Source organism: Xenia sp. Carnegie-2017, unplaced genomic scaffold (genome assembly GCF_021976095.1).
Source record: "Xenia sp. Carnegie-2017 unplaced genomic scaffold, XeniaSp_v1 HiC_scaffold_6, whole genome shotgun sequence".
In the NCBI taxonomy this organism is placed as follows: domain Eukaryota; kingdom Metazoa; phylum Cnidaria; class Anthozoa; order Malacalcyonacea; family Xeniidae; genus Xenia; species Xenia sp. Carnegie-2017.
The window spans coordinates 20,237,789-20,256,573 of NW_025813526.1; the positions used below are offsets into that span (position 1 = coordinate 20,237,789).

The 18,785-nt window shown below is 35.6% G+C and overlaps 1 protein-coding gene and 2 long non-coding RNA genes across 3 annotated transcripts; 2 read left to right on the forward strand and 1 right to left on the reverse strand.

Annotated features, from left to right (window-relative positions):
* Window positions 1-13,293: 13,293 nt before the first annotated feature.
* LOC124458462 lies at window positions 13,294-14,064 on the forward strand. The gene is made up of 2 exons (XR_006953200.1): window positions 13,294-13,783; window positions 13,954-14,064. It is a non-coding gene; the product is annotated as an uncharacterized LOC124458462 (long non-coding RNA).
* Window positions 14,065-14,989: 925 nt separating this feature from the next.
* LOC124458464 lies at window positions 14,990-15,287 on the reverse strand. The gene is made up of 2 exons (XR_006953202.1): window positions 15,242-15,287; window positions 14,990-15,168 (listed from the first exon to the last, which is right to left on the reverse strand). It is a non-coding gene; the product is annotated as an uncharacterized LOC124458464 (long non-coding RNA).
* Window positions 15,288-16,577: 1,290 nt separating this feature from the next.
* On the forward strand, window positions 16,578-17,376 carry LOC124457285. Its single transcript, XM_047007561.1, has one exon. The coding sequence runs from the start codon at window positions 16,597-16,599 to the stop codon at window positions 17,374-17,376; it is 780 nt and encodes a 259-aa protein (XP_046863517.1). The 5' UTR covers window positions 16,578-16,596.
* The last annotated feature ends 1,409 nt before the right edge of the window (window positions 17,377-18,785 follow it).

An 18,785-nucleotide genomic window follows, 5' to 3' on the forward strand; every position in this document is an offset into this window, starting at 1 on the left:
TGACTTCATAGCTTAGTGGTCAGAGCACTGCACCGGCACCGCAGAGGTCATGGGTTCGAATCCGTTGAGCCACCTGATTTTTCAGGTCCTGAGACGATTGCTTAAATTGTCCAGCTAAGTGCGTAGATCATATCTCATTTAATTTCAAACACCGCACTGCATTAAACATTCATAATTTTAATTTTATCTAACATGACTTTTATCAAGAAGAATGTTTTTCTCATTCATATACTCAAAATGAGCTAACGTTCTTTACTTAACTACGTATATTGTAGGTGAGCTAACGTCCTTTACTTAAGTACGTAGATTGCAGGTGAGCTAACGTCCTTACTTAAGTATGTAGATTGTAGGTGAGCTAACGTCCTTTACTTAAGTATGTAGATTGTAGGTGAGCTAACGTCCTTTACTTAACTACGTAGATTGCAGGTGAGCTAACGTCCTTTACTTAAGTACATAGATTGCAGGTGAGCTAACTTCCTTTACTTAAGTATGATTGCAGGTGAGCTAACGTCCTTACTTAAGTACGTAGATTGTAGGTGAGCTAACGTCCTTTACTTAAGTATGTAGATTGCAGGTGAGCTAACGTCCTTTACTTAAGTACATAGATTGCAGGTGAGCTAACGTCCTTTACTTGGTATGTAGATTGTAGGTGAGCTAACGTCCTTTACTTAAGTACGTAGATTGAAGGTGAGCTAACGTCCTTTACTTAAGTACGTAGATTGCAGGTGAGCTAACGTCCTTTACTTAAGTACGTAGATTGAAGGTGAGCTAACGTCCTTTACTTAAGTACGTAGATTGCAGGTGAGCTAACGTCCTTTACTTAAGTATGTAGATTGTAGGTGAGCTAACGTCCTTTACTTAAGTACGTAGATTGAAGGTGAGCTAACGTCCTTTACTTAAGTACGTAGATTGCAGGTGAGCTAACGTCCTTTACTTAAGTATGATTGTAGGTGAGCTAACGTCCTTTACTTAAGTACGTAGATTGTAGGTGAGCTAACGTCCTTTACTTAAGTACGTAGATTGCAGGTGAGCTAACGTCCTTTACTTAAGTATGTAGATTGTAGGTGAGCTAACGTCCTTTACTTAAGTACGTAGATTGAAGGTGAGCTAACGTCCTTTACTTAAGTACGTAGATTGCAGGTGAGCTAACGTCCTTTACTTAAGTACGTAGATTGAAGGTGAGCTAACGTCCTTTACTTAAGTACGTAGATTGCAGGTGAGCTAACGTCCTTTACTTAAGCTTTTTCATTCATGCTTCTCTTCATATAACCGAATTCAGTAGACGTCTTTTAGCTTTTCATTAATTGCCTATGCAAACGACCCCATGACGTTAAGCTCGAATGCCCGACAAGCACTCAAACATCTGGGGCTCCTTTGCCTCCTATCCATTAAGCCTATGTCACACCCAATATAATTGTAAGAAATTGGTACTATTTTGTTGGTGTAAATGTGTTGAGTTTGAGTTACTCGCCATATCTTTTTTCGTAATGTACTCTATACTTTCAGTAACAACCACGAGTGAACTTAATGATCGAACTGATTTTTATTATTTTACAGAGCAGTATTTATATTCTTTATTACAAATAACAAATATTAATTTGTTCGGAATAGTTCCTCTATTTAAGCTATATATGGTACATAAAAAAATTTAAATAACGTCAATAACTGTTCCTTGGCTGTTAGCCATGTGGGAACGATACATTGGTAAACCAAAATACGCACAAACTATTTCCTTAACATGTTTCTATGGTTTATGACCATGACTCAACACCCCCACTTGCTCATAAACTAAAATATCAAATTAGTATCTATTTACTAGTTATAAATGTTTTGAATCTACTAAATTTAATCTTAGTTACAGCTTTCGTAAATATATCAGCCACATTTTCATGTGTTGCTACATATTTAAGTTCTATTTTACCAACCCTTATTTCACTTCTGATAAAGTGATATGTAATATCTATGTGTTAAGACCTTTTGTGGTACATAGGGTTCTTTGCTAAGTTAATTGCGCCCTGATTTTCAACATTCAACAAATACTACGCCTGTCATCTGATCGCCAGCCCAATCAGAATTCGAAAACCAACCAATTTTAAAACACTTTCACATTTTCTAAATGTAATTGTCTGATCTATTGTATCCTTTTACGTATTTAAGGACATGCTGTGCCTCTACTTGGTTTGCTTGTGTCAGTTTTGCAATCTTTTGAGACAGCTTTATTACAATAAAGCACAGATCAGGTCTAGTTCCTGTCACAACATTTATAAGACTACTTACAATTTGTCTGTAAAGACTCGGATCTTCTAACTGAGGCAATTGATCATGCGACATTTTATTTGTATCGGAAGAAGATGGAGTGGGTTTGGGTTTACACCCGACATGCCAAATTTTGTTAGTAATTTTATAATATATTGCCTTTGACTCATTGTTATTTCACTTTCTGAGCATTTCAATTCAGTCCCTAAGAACCAGGACAATATTCCTAAATCTTTTATCTTAAAACGGTCGCTTAAGGTTTTCTTGACACTCTGCATTAATGTGTCATTGTTAGCAACTATGATAATATCATCTACCCATACTATTAGAATAGTAACATCTTTTCCTTCAAATCACGTAAACACATGGGTCGACTATGATTGTTTGAAAGTTTTCCCGAGTGAGTGTTCATGCAATACTTTATTCCAATTCCTAACACTTTCTTTTAATCCATACAAAGACTTTTTCAACCTGTACACTAATTTTTCACCATTTTTATCTACTTCCACATATCCTTCGGGTTGATGCATATAAAATTTCGCAGTCTATTGGGACGTTAAGATAAGCTGTTTTTACATCCATCTGATGCAATAACATGTTGTTTTGAACAGCGTGTTGAAGCAATACACGGATAAAAGTCATACATGCAGATGGCGAAAAGGTTTCTTTGTAGTCAATACCGTGAGTCTGCGAGTATCCTTTGTCTACATAACGGGCTTTATGGGTCTTTTCTTCATGTTGCCTTACTTTACGGTGTATACATCCCCCATATGTCTCTATTTGTTGGGGTGGAACAAGTTCAAACGTATCATTGTCAATTAACGCTTTCATTTCATCATTCATGGCTTTTTGCCATTTTACTTTCTCATTGGAGCTTATTGCTTGGGAATAGGTCGTTGGGATGTTGGATAGTCTATAGCAATAATCTACGGTATATGAGACAGTATCTTCCTGAAACTTCTTTTGTCACATACTCGTCAAGATATTTAGGCTTACTTCTTATCCTAGTGGGTTTCTTGATTCTTTAATAGTTTCTGGAGCACTAATGTCCTCGTTAGTTACTTTAGGGATTCTTTAATGCAATTTTGAAATCTGAGGTGCAAGTTCTTTATCATCTAGTTCTGGCAGTTCCCTGCTACCCTCCCTGATGAACTTAACACATCTTACACGCTCTGCTTTGTTAATTTCAGTGTAGTATAGTAGATATGCTGGACTATTTTTATCATACCCTACAAGAGTACCTTGTTTACTTCCAGGGTCTAACTTTTTGCAATTTTGTGAATAACCATAACAAACACAACCAAAAACGCGCATTTTGCTCAAGTCTGGTTTTGAGCCTGTAAACGCTTCGAACAGAGTTTTGTTCAACCTCGAATTAAAACAACGATTCCTAATATAAGCAGATGCCATGACGGCATATGTCCACATGGATTTTTAATTCCCTTCTAGCAATAGACCCTAGCCATGTTAAATAAAGTTAACCACGATCTCTCAACTGTGCCGTTCTGGTGTGGCGAATATGGTGCACTAGTTTCATGCCTAATTTTTTTCCCTAAGAATCGATTTGAATTTCTCGCTTGTAAATTCAGTGCCGTTATCACTTTTATGCGCTTCACATTTCCGTAAGGTGCAACATCTGCTAAAACTGTTTTAATGCTTGTGGTGTATCACTTTTATACTTAACAAAATAGACCATATTCAATCCTGAATAATCATCCACAAACGACAACGCATATCTAAACCCTTCTCTTCCTTTCGGATCAATAGGACCTGCAAGATCTGTGTGAATAAACTCAAGAGGACCCTCGCCTTTTATCTTCCAGCTTACTTTTGTCTGACACATTTTACCTTGCGTACAAACCTCACTCAACTTTCCTCAAGTCTGTGATTTTCATCCCTTTAACCATCTTCTCTAGTTTCCTAACATCTTTGTAGTTTCAGTGATTTTGATCGTAAGATGGAACATATATAAGGCATTACTTAATAAAACATCCTGCGCATTTCTATGCAAGTCAACTAATTTAACTTTAGCGACACCTTTACCGACAACTACGTTGGCATTACTGCCATCGGCTAATTCAATAACATGCGCTTTACTATCAAATTTACTATAAAAATCTATAAATTTTGACTTATTGTTAATAATGTGGCTTGTAGCTCCTGTGTCCACCAGTAGAGTTAAATTCATTTCATCCTTATCCTTCACGTCTGTTTTAGCGTTCTCTTCTTCATCCTTTGACGCAAATAAAAAGGAGTGTTGCCGTTTGCTGTCATGGCGTTGCTCGTCTTTAGATGACTTGGGCGTTTCTTTCGTCTTTCGGCAATCTTTCGTGTGGTTGGTCTTGGTCTTGCATATGGAACACCATTTGTTCCCCTTCTTTCGGCATTGTGAGCTTCTGTGTCCCTTTCTTCCACATTAGAAACAATTTCCGTCAAATTTTGGTTTCATATACATAACGTTGTCACCTACCTCAGTTTGTTGTGACAATGGTTTGACATTTTCTTTATGACTTCGTTACGAGTTCTAAATTCCGTAAATGTCATTTGTCTTTCCCTTTGAACTATTACGGTAGCAAAGACGTCATACGTGCTTGGCAGACCCTTTAAAACCATTGCAATGAGTAGTGCATCACTTATTATCTCCTAGGCTTCTCTTAAGGCTGTTGCCGATCGTTCCGCTTGCAATATATGATCTGTGACAGTCTCGTCATCACTTTTCTTCAGCGAAGTGAGGTCCGTGTAAAGAGCGATGATGCGAGGTTTTCCTGTGCCTTGATAGTGATGTCTGAACATTTGTAAAGCTCTCCGTCCATTGTCTTTTGCCTTCCGAATCACAAGAGACAAACTTCTGTCGTCCAGACATTGGACCAACTTTGCAAAAGCGTAGCCAGTTTTGAAGCTGCTGGTTCTTCTCTCTCACTTGCTGATTCGATAAATACGTCGTACAGTTTTTGAAGACGCATTAGCCCAAGAATTTTACTTCCCATAACTCGTATTTACTTTCGCTTCCGTCGAAAAGCAAACCTCTTCTGGGCCCATAGCCTGTTGAGTTCGAGTTACTCGCCATATCTCTTTTCGTAATATACTCTATACCTTCAGTAACAACCACGAGTGAACTTAATGATCGAACTGACTTTTATTATTTTACAGAGCAGTATTTATAGTCTTTATTACAAATAACAAATATTATTATTGGTCGGAATAATTCCTCTATTTAAGCTATATATGGTACATAAAGAAATTTAACTAACGTCAATAACTGTTCCTTGGCTGTTAGCCTGTGGGAACGGATACATTGATAAACCAAACTACACACATACTATTTCCTTAACATGTTTCTGTGTTTTATGAGCATGACTCAACAAAATGTTAATAAATGTAAGACAAAGTTTTTGAGCTTTTTTGTCATTTTTCTAGAAATTTGCATGTCGATTACATACAGAATACTTTAAAATGGTAATACCAGAATTTACCATAATATTTTACATTGTGTAATTAATTTGTTTTTTAAATGTTCGCCAGGAAACAGTCTTAATCTGCATTCTACACAACTAAAAATTTTTTTTCTAAAAAACATGACTTAACATGACATGTCCTACATTTTACATGATTTTTTATTGAAAAGGAAGAATACTTGAAAAATTTCTCAAGGCTGTCTTTACAATTAATTCTAGAAGGCAATCAGATCTTTTAAAAAAAATGGGAAATTTTTTAATGCAAAGGCTAAATTACAGAGCACTTTGCTTCATTTATGTTTCCATTGTACAGATGAATAAGTAGTCATTGTATTTAAGTAGACTGCCAGAACGAACTTTGTGTGTCAGTTAGACAAGTTGTTAAACACTTTCCTAAGTGATAATATAACTCAGTACCTCCATTTTCATTCCAACATGCAGTGTTGTCGCTAAAGTGCGGCCTGGAGAGGGGGTACGTGCCCCCAAGTGCTCCCCGTTAGAATTTTAGATAAGTGTCTTCATATGCATCATTTCGAAATTGAAAAATAAGCACATGGCATTAATGTAGCTCTTACGGAATTCACACAACTTTACTGTAAAGGAAAGCATTCTATTAGCTGTGCAGACAAGTTTGCTTTGTATTTACCCTTTCTGGGTTGTTAGCCAAATGGTGAAGATTTTAATTTCTTAAAAATAAACAAAACAATACTTCTACAATAATTCAAGTCTCCAGTAGGCAAGGAAGAACAAGTAATATTGTGATGCATGTCATGAACGACATTACACCATATCATAGAAGCTGTATGAGATCGTGGACAAGTATACTCGTAGACTCAAACTTGTAGGCACAAAAATACAAATATAGCAATGACTAAGAGTAAGGCTCATGAAAATACAGCAATTCTGGGAGTATTATAATATGAAAACATTTCATTAAAATCAATAATCAATCTACGTAACGTTATAACACAAAGAATGTACAAATCCGCCAAGGTTAAGCTGGGAAGTTAAAAATTGAAACTATTCATGTTGTGATAAATATTTCAAAATTTCCCAGTGCAGAAGCAATTTTTAAGGCCATTTCCCTAGCGACTGACGTGGTACAAATTTTGTGCCTTTCCACTCGCAAAATCCCGGCGACGCCACTACCAAAAGGTAGCCAAATGCCTAAATGCAGGAAAACTAAAATGTCCAATTGCGTTGTTTTCAGCTGCCATCCTCGATATTCATTTACACGTACAAGTAAAACTGTAACATGTTATGTTTAATCTTTGACAATTTTTGTTGTCTATAAATTCAAATTAAACAAACAATTTATGTTGATATTAATAATTTTATGATCCTCAGATGGAGTCAAGAGAAGAAAAGAATTACAACTACTTGCAGAAAATACTTAAAAAAAAAGAAACTTGTTGATTTATTTATCCAAGAGTGGAACACTCATTGCAGTAAAGACCACGGAGAATGGAATAATTCAATCAGTGGTCAGAAGTTGTTCAATATTGAAATGTCAGAGAAAAAATTTTGTGATAAACAAATTTTGTCAAAATTTAAAGATGGTGACACCAGTAAGTGGGATTGTACGGCATTATGTAAAGCAATATTGTTTACCCACTCAATTGGAACAAAAATTGATCCAAAAGTTAAAAATGCTGTGAATGAAATTCGTAAAGTAAGAAACGAAATCGCTCATAATGAAGATGGTAAATTATCTGATGCTGATTATCACACAATGGTTTGTGATATTGAAAACTCATTTCAAGATCTAGGATTTTCATTCACTGACATTATCAAAATAAAAAGTGAACGAAACAAATTTAATTCTTTTCAAGTACTTCCTTGCAAATCAAATCACGATGTGGTTAAACGTACAGAGTTACTTAATCAAATCACAGCAGATCTCAATAACTTGCGCAGTACTAACAATAATGAACTAACATATTACTATATTTCTGGTAATCCTGGCAGTGGTAAATCTCAATTAGCCAGACAAATTTGTGAAGAAATGTATAACTCGTTTGACTGGGAAAATAAAACAACATTTGTGATGACACTCGAAGGAAAAGATATCGACTCTCTTTGAAAACTTATGCTGAACTTTATCAACGATTAAGCAATGATAAAACTGTCATTGAAAATATTCAGAAAGAAGCAAAAAGCAGCGAAGACAAAATTAAAGATTTTCAATTATTGCTGACACAACAACTGAAATCTTGGCAAACATGGTGGATTGTTGTAGATAACGTGGTTGAACTTCATAAAATTTATCCATTATTACCTCAAGTTGGTGATCATAGCTGGAAAAATGGTCAAATTATAGTAACTGTTCAAAATACAGATGCTATACCACCAGATGGAAATCTAAATAAACACATTTCAGTTAGTCATGGTATGAATGATGAAGAATGTCGACAACTTCTATCTGTCTTTTCTGATATTCATAATAAAGATGAACATATTTTAAAAGATTTATCAGAAAAATTAGATCGTCAACCGTTGTTCCTGGCAAATGCTGCTTCCTACGTAGGTGATGTAAAAAGTGCAAATCCGACATTCACCTGGGAGGCATATTTGTATAAGTTGAATGAAGGAAAGCGTCAGAAAATGGATGGCAATTTTCAAAAATAAACTCAACTTACTTAGGAATGAAAACTGTTATGTTAGCAGTACAAAAAAATGCCGAAGAATCCATCTTGTTGGAACATGTTTTAAACTTTTCTCAATAGTATCTTTTGATCCCTTACCGCAAGATGTTATAGTACAATTCATTAAAAGCATTGATCCACAAAAGTCTGCAGAAGATGTCTGTCTTCAATTAAAGCATTGTTCTTTATTCCTTCAAACGGAAAACAACGACATCCGCCTGCACAGCGTTGTACACGAAGCCATCGTAAATTATTCATCGCAGACCTTTGGCTGTAAACAAAACGAAAATAATTCTAAAGAGTCTGCAGCTGATCTTGCCTGTCAAGTTGCTTGGGCACTAAATCATTTTGAAGACAGAGAAGATGAAATCAAAATAATTCCACATCTAATTAAATTCATAACAAATTCATCATTTCAACATTTCCTAAATAAGTTGATCGATGTCAAATCATCAAAACAAAAACTTGATGAAAGAATATGGAAATTTGCCAAATATTTTGTAGATGTTTTGAAAAGATTTTGCAACTATAAACTTGCAACTAAAGTACTTTATCAGATAAAAGAAATTCAAACTAAAGTGTTAGGTGTTGATCACATTGATGTTTCATATTCGAACAACGTGCTGGGTGAGTTGCTTTGGAAGAATGGAGAATATGAAAAAGCTAAAGATTTTCTCGAGCGAGCAATGGGAATTCAAGCAAAAACATTTGGACCTGACCATGCTGATATTGCGACAATGTCCAACAATCTGGGTTTGGTTTACTATAGTATGGGAGAGTACGAAAAAGCAAAAGATTTTTATGAACGAGCGATGGAAATTGAAACAAAAGCATTTGGACCTGACCATGTTAATATTGCGACAACGTACAACAATCTGGGTTTGGTTTACTATAAAATGGGAGAGTACGAAAAGCAAAAGATTTTATGAACGAGCGATAGAAATTGAAACGAAAACATTTGGACCTGACCATGTTAATATTGCGACAAGGTACAACAATCTGGGTTCGGTTTACAATAAAATGGGAGAGTACGAAAAGCAAAAGATTTTTATGAACGAGCGATAGAAATTGAAACGAAAACATTTGGACCTGACCATGTTAATATTGCGATAACGTACAACAATCTGGGTTTTGTTTACAATAAAATGGGAGAGTACGAAAAGCAAAAGATTTTTATGAACGAGCGATAGAAATTGAAACGAAAACATTTGGACCTGACCATGTTAATATTGCTGCAACGTACAACAATCTGGGTACGGTTTACAAACATATGGGAGAGTACGAAAAAGCAAAAGATTTTATGAACGAGCGATAGAAATTGAAACGAAAACATTTGGACCTGACCATGTTAATATTGCGATAACGTACAACAATCTGGGTTCGGTTTACAGTGAAATGGGAGAGTACGAAAAAGCAAAAGATTTTTATGAACGAGCGATGAAAATTCAAACAAAAACATTTGGACCTGACCATGTTAATATTGCGAAAACGTACAACAATCTGGGTTTGGTTTATAGAAATATGGAGAGTACGAAAAAGCAAAAGATTTTGTGAACGAGCGATGAAAATTCAAACGAAAACATTTGGACCTGACCATGTTAATATTGCGACAACGTACAACAATCTGGGTTTTGTTTACAGTAAAATGGGAGAGTACGAAAAAGCAAAAGATTTTTATGAACGAGCGATGAAAATTCAAACGAAAACATTTGGACCTGACCATGTTAATATTGCGAAAACGTACAACAATCTGGGTTTGGTTTATAGAAATATGGGAGAGTACGAAAAAGCAAAAGATTTTTATGAACGAGCGATGGAAATTCAAACGAAAACATTTGGACCTGACCATGTTAATATTGCGAAAACGTACAACAATCTGGGTTTGGTTTACAGTAGTATGGGAGAGTACCAAAAGGCAAAAGATTTTTGTGAACGAGCGATGAAGATTCAAACGAAAACATTTGGACCTGACCATGTTAATATAGCGAAAACGTACAGCGACCTGGGTTTGGTTTATAGAAATATGGGAGAGTACGAAAAAGCAAAAGATTTTTATGAACGAGCGGTAGAAATTGAAACAAAAACATTTGGACCTGACCATGTTAATATTGCGACAACCTGCAACAATCTGGGTTTGGTTTACAGTAAAATGGGAGAGTACGAAAAAGCAAAAGAGTTTTTAAAACGAGCGAAAGAAATTAAAACGAAAGCGTTTGGACCTGAACATGTACTGCAATAAAATACAACAATCTTCATTTGGTTAATAATAAACAAACTATAGATATTGAAACTGAAGGATTTGGACTTCTACTTATCTTTTATTTTCTAGTAGCTAAAATACTCCTGTCTTTGAGAAAACGTACAAGGAGATAGAAGAAGAGGAAAGGAATTTGTAGCTCATTTTCAATGAAGAAGAAAATCAATTTCTCTTTTCATTTTAGGTATGTCTTCTTATACTAAAGCTGATTAGAAACAGTTGTATTGTAGATTTCTTTTAACAAAGGTTCAAATAACAACAGTTGTATATTTATAAAATGTATAAATATATTATTGACAATATTCAAACATTTGTATTTTCAAGTTTTCAACTTTCATTTATTTACTGGAACAGTTCTTATTAAGAAACTTGTATGGAACTCTCAAAGTATATATATGAGTTTAGTTTGCAAGATCTAGCTATTCAGAAGTTGTGAAGTTCCTCAAAATGAATGTTGTTGGGTCATTTTTTGTATAATGAGAGTAAATGCTGATTTTACAGCAACTATGATCATGTAACATCCCTTTTTGAAATGCTGAAAAGCCCACAAGATCCCAGTAGCAGCTTGTCATGTCAATTACAGTGAACAACTCAGTGCCATTGAGTTTATTTGAGATTTCTTCGGCTGATGGTGGGTTTTAGTACTCTCTTTTGATGGCTTGATTTAGATGTTTGGGATCTAGGCACAGTCGTAGCATTCCATTTCTTTTTTCTATTATGACCAGGCTGTTTACCCAGTCTGTAGCTCGGTCAACTTTGCTGATAATTCCTGTGTCCGTGAGATTTTCTAGTGTTGATTTCAAGCGTGGCATTAAACTCAGTGGGACTTTTCTTGGTGGATGAATTGTAGGTTTAGCATCACTTTTAATTTCGATGTGGTATTCACCATTGGCGAGGCCAATACCTTTGAAAACATCTTGATACTCTACGAAAATGTTTTGTTCGGTTTGGTGAATTTCACAGACATCATTTATGCTAATGAGGTCAAGGTCACGGCATGTTTGTAGACCAATCAGTGGCTTCGAGTTGTCGATTTCAACGACGTAGAATTAGCTATGAATTTTCTTGTTGTTGTGTTCGATGTTCATGTAGCATTTACCACGAATTGGTACTTGGGTTCCTCCGTAGGCCTTTATTTTGGTGTTTGTCTGGTGAAGAGTTGGTTTGTCGTTTAGTGAAGTGAACACGCTGAGTGGCATTATATTACACTGAGCGCCAGTATCGATTTTGAAGCTGATGACTTTGTTGTTTACTTTAATGCTAGGGAGTATTTCGTTTCCATTCGGCTTGTTTATTTCACCGAGAAAAATTTAGTCGTAGTTTTCAACACCGTATTGAGTTTCTTGAGGGGTTTCTTGAGTGATTTCGTGGAGTTTATGTCTGGAAGAGTTAGCGAAGCACATTTTGGCGTAGTGGTTTTTGCCTTGACACTTTAAGCACTTTTGGCCGTAAGCTGGACATTGGTTAATCAGGTGATGTGTACCACAACGTCTACAAGGTTTTCCTTTTTGTTGAGGGCTTCGCTTTTGGTAGCTAGCTCTCGTAGTTTGGATGGCAGCTGCTTCGAGTGGTTGTGTTGCTAGGTTTTTGACTTGTGCGTGGCTTGTCTCAGCTGCTCGGACGGTGTTGATGGCTTTGTCATGGGTTAGAGTGTTATCTCGTAGGAGTCGTTCTCTTACGGAATTATTGTCGATTCCACATACGATTCGATCCCTTATCAGACTGTTTTGCAGCTCTCCGAACTCGCAGGTTTTTGCTTTATTTCGTAGGTCCACGAGGAAGACGTCGAGCGGTCGGCCATTTTGTGAGCATGTGTTGAACTTGTACCTTTCGTATGTGACATTTTTCTTAGGGGAGCAGTGTTCTTCGAATTTCTCGATAAGTGGGTCGATTTTACCTTCTTCTTCTTCGGTGAATGTGAATGTATCGTAAATCTCGAGGGCGTCTTCGCCAATCATGTGGAAAAAGATTGCACACTGCGTGTCTTGATCTTTTGAAGTGGCACCGCTTGCTTTCGAGTAAAGGTCCCATCTTTGTCGCCATTTCCGCCATCTTTCTGCGACGTTTTCATCTAAGATGAGAGGCTCTAGAGGTTTTAAGTGGCTCATGATAAATTATTTTTTGACACCATGTAGTAAAGTGTTGCAAAAAGCACGAGAGCTGTCGCGTAAACTTGTTTATTTGAACTGACAACTAACTCCTACAAGCTTCGGGGTGTCCCATTAGGGGCAACTATCATTACACTACTTCTTATTTTTTTTCCAAAACGTTATTCGAACATTAGACAAATTGTGTACTAACTATAAAAAGATTATATTTGGAATATATTTCTAGGGCAACATCCTCTTTAAAGTATGTATCCATATTCAGGAGTGAATGACATGACCAGACATTTTTGGCTAATGTATTTACAACTGATAAGAACAGTAAATGAGTCATTTCTACTGGTGTCTTTACTACTGATATGGACAGTAATGAGTCATTTTCATTGCTATGACATTCATGACTTGCTTTTGCTTTAGTTTGTACTTTACATTGCTTTGAAACTGATTCTCCCAGCTCCATAAATGATTTTACCACAAAATTACAATACAAAATTTTGTGGTTATCTCTAACTCCAAGAAAATAAAATATAAATTAAAAATCGGATTTACTATATTTAAATGTAAGTGAGAAAAGAACATTGTCACAACAATTAAGGTGTAAATCCCCAACCGTAAATAGAAAGAAATGTTGAATCAAGTAACCAAACTATTGACCTTCTCTCCACACACAATTGTTTTAAATGCAAATTCTATTTTACCATTTATCACAGTGAACAGAAATTTGTATATTTACACAGCAAAGCCAGTGCTTGGGTTTTTGAGGAACTTACTAAGCACTATAAATTTTACATGTAAATAATGTACATATTAAGATTTTTCTTATTAAACAACAAAAAGAACCAAACAAACACTCCATTTAAACCTTTGCCTACAGAAATTGAAAATACAACTGTTGCTGGTCAGCTGAAGGAGAAAGAAAACATACCCAAAAGCCAGGGCTAACAAAGTATCTTGCTCCTTGAAATGGAGGCACAAATCCATTCCTTTCTGTAAAGACTAAACACAATAAAAATCCTTTGCTGACAAGCGTTTTGATAGATCTGGCATTGGTGACCACCTGACAATGTAATTTATCTTTATGTATGTTTTAGATAGTGATGTAGCCAAGAAAAAAGCAGCTTTTACTCTAATTATGTGTGTCTGGCCCATATTTACTGTTGTCATCTCATATGTAGTGTAGTGAGTAACGAAAAAGTAATTGAACAACAAAATATTTATTTTCATAGCACTGGTAGACTTGCTATACGCTACGAGTTGTCATGGTGTTATTAAAAGGCTGAATTCTGATATTTTCCTTTGATTCTTATTTTTTTATTTTCCGTAAATTATACACGTATTTAATAAAATATACATTTAAGTTGATTTATCCAAAGCGGAGCCCCCACGGTGTGAGGATCTAAGTTCTTAATACAGAGTGTTTCAAAAAAAGTTAATTCAACTTTTACTTTCTGATGTGTGTAAATTACTGAACAAATAACTGTAGTTTTAAATATTTAAAAAAAGAGTTCTAGGCTCAACCTATGGAATGCTATGTTGTTTCTTGCGATTTGGAAGGGAAATGAGTCAAATGCAAACGCGTTGAAAATTTTTGGTCAAAGTCACATTCTTTCACCTTCGAGCATTTTTTCATTAACATGAAAGGTGCTTCACTTCTATTTTGCTGGTTTGTTGACAGACTATCACATATTTCATGGTGATGTCTCATTTTTCAACCTTGAAAATATTTGAAATTATTTAACATTTATAATTACCATGATTCAGCAAAAATTGATCCTCAAGGAGCCTTAATTAAAAGTAGTTAAATACATAATAAATTAATAACTACATACGTGTAAAATAGAAGCTACAGTGCATTAAAAATTCCAGTCAAGAAACTTATTTTAATTAAATTTATACCTCCTAGCGTGGAGATCAATCATTGAAGCTGAATCATGCAAATTTCAAACTAACGGCTGATTTCAAAGACGACCAGCTCTTTTGAGACATATTGTAACATATTTTGATTACAAAACTTTGCAAAGATCATCAAGTGTACGCTTACTACGCGGAAATCGATCGAGGTGTTTAACTACACAGTGAAGCATTTGGAAGAAATAAAAGCATAGAGCAATGTTTTACCCGCAGTTAATCAAGTTGTACTAGATTTTAAGCCCTTAATTAGCATTAAATTTTTTCTAAATCTCAAATATAATACGCTTTATTAATTATTTTAAACATTGATTTGTTTTGTCTTTCGTCATTGACTTCAATTTTCGTCGATCAAAACAATGGTTGACTTGAAGTGTGATTTTATTGTTTTTTTTTGTGTCATCTCTATCCTAATCTTAAAATATTTCTGAACTATTGTAAAGATAACAACAAAACCTGTAGTAAAAATGTACTAAACCTTGATACATCATTAAGATTATTTGCTTCTATTCCCTCTCCAGTGCAGGTATTTGATAGAGCAACTACACAAAAAAAGAAGAAATTCTCATAAAATCAGTCAATAATGATGAAAAAGTTTCAGATTCAAACTAAAACTTGTCCAGTCGCTAGCAGTGCGAATATGAACGCTAAACATCTCTTGCTCTGGGCTCTAAATAAAGTTTATAGTTGTACATATACGTCGATGGAACAAATACTTCATGTTAGCGACAAATGTAAGCACTATTAAATCGCATGAGTGCGCCTGAGCGGCAGCACCAAAATATGCTCCTCAGAAACTTTATATTTTACCTATTTTACTTTCAATTGTTGGGTAGTATTTACAACATCTATTTTCTAAAATCACTAAATTTGGCTTTTATGGCTATATGTTACTCAAGAACGTTTCTGAAAGCTGTTTTAACTTCATCTTCGAACAGTCGTGTCAGCTGTGAATTATGGCGCTACTTTATTCAATTGGGGATAAATAAAGGAAGACCAACTCATCGTGGTTGCCGTTCAGGAAGGCAAATTGCAAACAATACTTTGGGAAGTAGTGCTCCATCGCTTAATCTACTTTCAACATCTCAATATACAGATATTTATTCGGTTTCTCAAGAAATCGAAGAAATACAAGAAACAAGAAATCATTTGCATAATGCTTCAATCGACTTATTAAATATTCAAAATAACACCTTTTGTGATGCCAACATAAACAACTCTACGAATGGAATTCATGTACAACCTACAGAAGATACTTATAATGTGCCAAAGCTATTACTATCTAATGTTAGATCTCTTGTACCTAAAATAGATGAGATCAGAGAATTCACTTTACGCAACAACATTCATCTCGTTTTTATCACAGAGTCATGGCTACGATCGTCAATTTCTGATGTTGTCATTTCTATCCCAGATTTTGCTGTCATTCGAAAAGACAGGCAATCAGACAGCCATGGAGGTGTATGTGCTTATGTGAAGGAAGGTATATGCAAGTACAAAGAACTGAAAGATTTGCAGTGCTGCGAAAGCCATGAAATTTTATGGCTCCATTTAAGACCTAATAGATTGCCCCGTGGTTTTTCATGTATTATTGCTGCTGTTGTTTACCACCCTCCCGGTGCCGACGAAGGGTCAATACGAGATCACTTATTCACTTCATTACTACAAGCAGAAACAAAGTACCCAAATTGTGGCTTTCTCATTACGGGAGATTTTAACAGATTAGACATTAAACAAGCAGCCATTTTAAATTGAAGCAGATTGTAAAAGTACCAACTAGGAAGAATGTAACCTTGGATTTGGTATTTACCAACATGCATGAATTTTACAACAAACCCGAAGCACACCCTCCTTTTGGCTTATCTGACCACAATTCTATACTAGTACCACCTAAAACTAGAGATCGAAGTACAGATAATGAGAAGAAGATCATTATGAGACGTGACTTAAGGAACAGCTCAAAAATAGCTATGAGGAAGTTCCTAGGTTCCTTTGACTGGCATGTCCTACTAAGCCCCTCCTCAAACTCCTGCGAGGATATGTGGAATATATTCTGCAAGATAATACACACAGGCTTGGACATTCTAATGCCCCTCAAAAAGACAAAAATCTGCAGTGCTGATGCACCATGGATGACTCAAAAACTGAAGTCATTGATTCTGAAAAGACAAAAGGCCTTTAACACCCAGGGTAGCGAATCAGCGTCCTTTAAATACTACCGGAATCTCGTCAACAGGGTTAGGAAAAGATGTAGATCTGATTATTATGAATCAAAGATTCAACACCTTAAGGGAGAACAACCTAAACAATGGTGGGCTGAGGTTAAACGCCTAAGTGGAATGAAAGCCCAAACCAGTGATCTAGTAAACCAAATTGACATCGATGGCTTCTCCGAACTGTCACCCAAAGTACAAGCAGACCTAATAAATGCTGCATTCTTGGATCCTCTCGACGAGTATAAACTTACCAGTCCCTTGGAATACCATCATCTCGAAGGGTCGCCTGAAATACTTACAGTGAGTGTAGAACGTGTCCAGAAGGCATTAAACGCATTAAATGTACACAAAGCGTGTGGCCCAGATGGGATTCCAAACTGGTTATTGAAAGACTTTTCTGATATAGTTGGTCAACCAATAACCTTAATAATCAATGCATCTTACAAAGAACAACAACTCCCAAAATGTGGAAAAGTGCTAATGTTATACCGCTCCCAAAAGCCAAACCAGTTCAAGACCTTACCAAACAATTAAGACCAATATCTCTCACACCATGTCTCTCAAAGTTAGCTGAAGACTTTATAGTATCAGACTATATAAAACCGGCAGTAACCAAGGTGATCGATCCCAACCAGTATGGGATAGTATCAAGCTCGTCAACAACAATGGCACTGATCAGTATGTTACATAATTGGACATTAGGTACAGATGGAAATGGGTCTACTGTAAGGTCGATTTTATTTGATTATCGAAAAGCATTTGATTATATAGACCATTCCATACTCGTCGACAAACTGTGTAATCTGGACATTCCAATTAGCGTAATCAATTGGATCATCAACTTTCTGAGCGACAGATTGCAACGCGTTAAATTAGCAAATGATTGTTATTCAGACTGGGGCTCTGTTCCATCTGGGGTTCCTCAAGGCACCAAACTAGGACCCTGGCTTTTTGCATTGATGATAAACGATCTAAAACACGGAGCACCATCTTTTTGGAAATTTGTCGACGACACTACTGCTTCCGAAATTGTACCTAAAGGCAGTGTGAGTCATGCACAAAATATAGCTGACGATGTAAATGATTGGTCCAAAAAGAACAGAGTACAATTACATCCTGACAAGTGCAAAGAACTGAGAATATCCTTCTCAACACAAACACCAAATTTTGACCCACTTGTTATTAACAGCAACGAGGTTGAGGTTGTTAAGTCAGCAAAATTTCTTGGAATTACGATCAGCAATGATTTGACGTGGAACATTCATATTGACAATATTATCAAAAAAGTAAATAAACGAATCTATTTTCTAATTCAATTAAAGAGAGCTAAGGTATCCCTAAAGATCTCTCTCTATATAACTTGTATAAGATCGGTTATGGATTATGGAGTAGTTAGTTTTTACAATTCCTTACCAAACTACTTAAAAAACGAATTCCAACGTGTAGAAAAAAGAGTGATATCAATAATATGTCCTTATAATAGTTATAAAATTGGGCTGAAAAAGCTAGATATGTCACCAATAGAATTACACCATGAAGATTTATGTAAACGTTATTTCCAGACAATTGAAACAAATGAACGCCATAAATTAAGAAATTTACTGCCAAACAAAAATAACTGTAAATATAGCCTGAGAAGTAAACATAAATATATAGTTCCGCTTGCTCGCACCAACAGAGCGAAGAACTCGTTCATCCTGTCCTTGTGTACATAAAGTTACACAAAGTGGCCAGGTATGGAGTTTTCTTTGTCTCTGTTGGTGTTAGCGAGTACCATTTTTAGATACTTATTTTTAGATTTTTAGATACTTATTTTTAGATACTTATTTGCTATTATAATTTTACTAATGTAGATATTTGCAATTCAGCCGCAAGGCTGCAATTAATATTTTAATAAACTACCTACCCACCTACCCACGTACGGAGGTTAAGGATGCGATTCC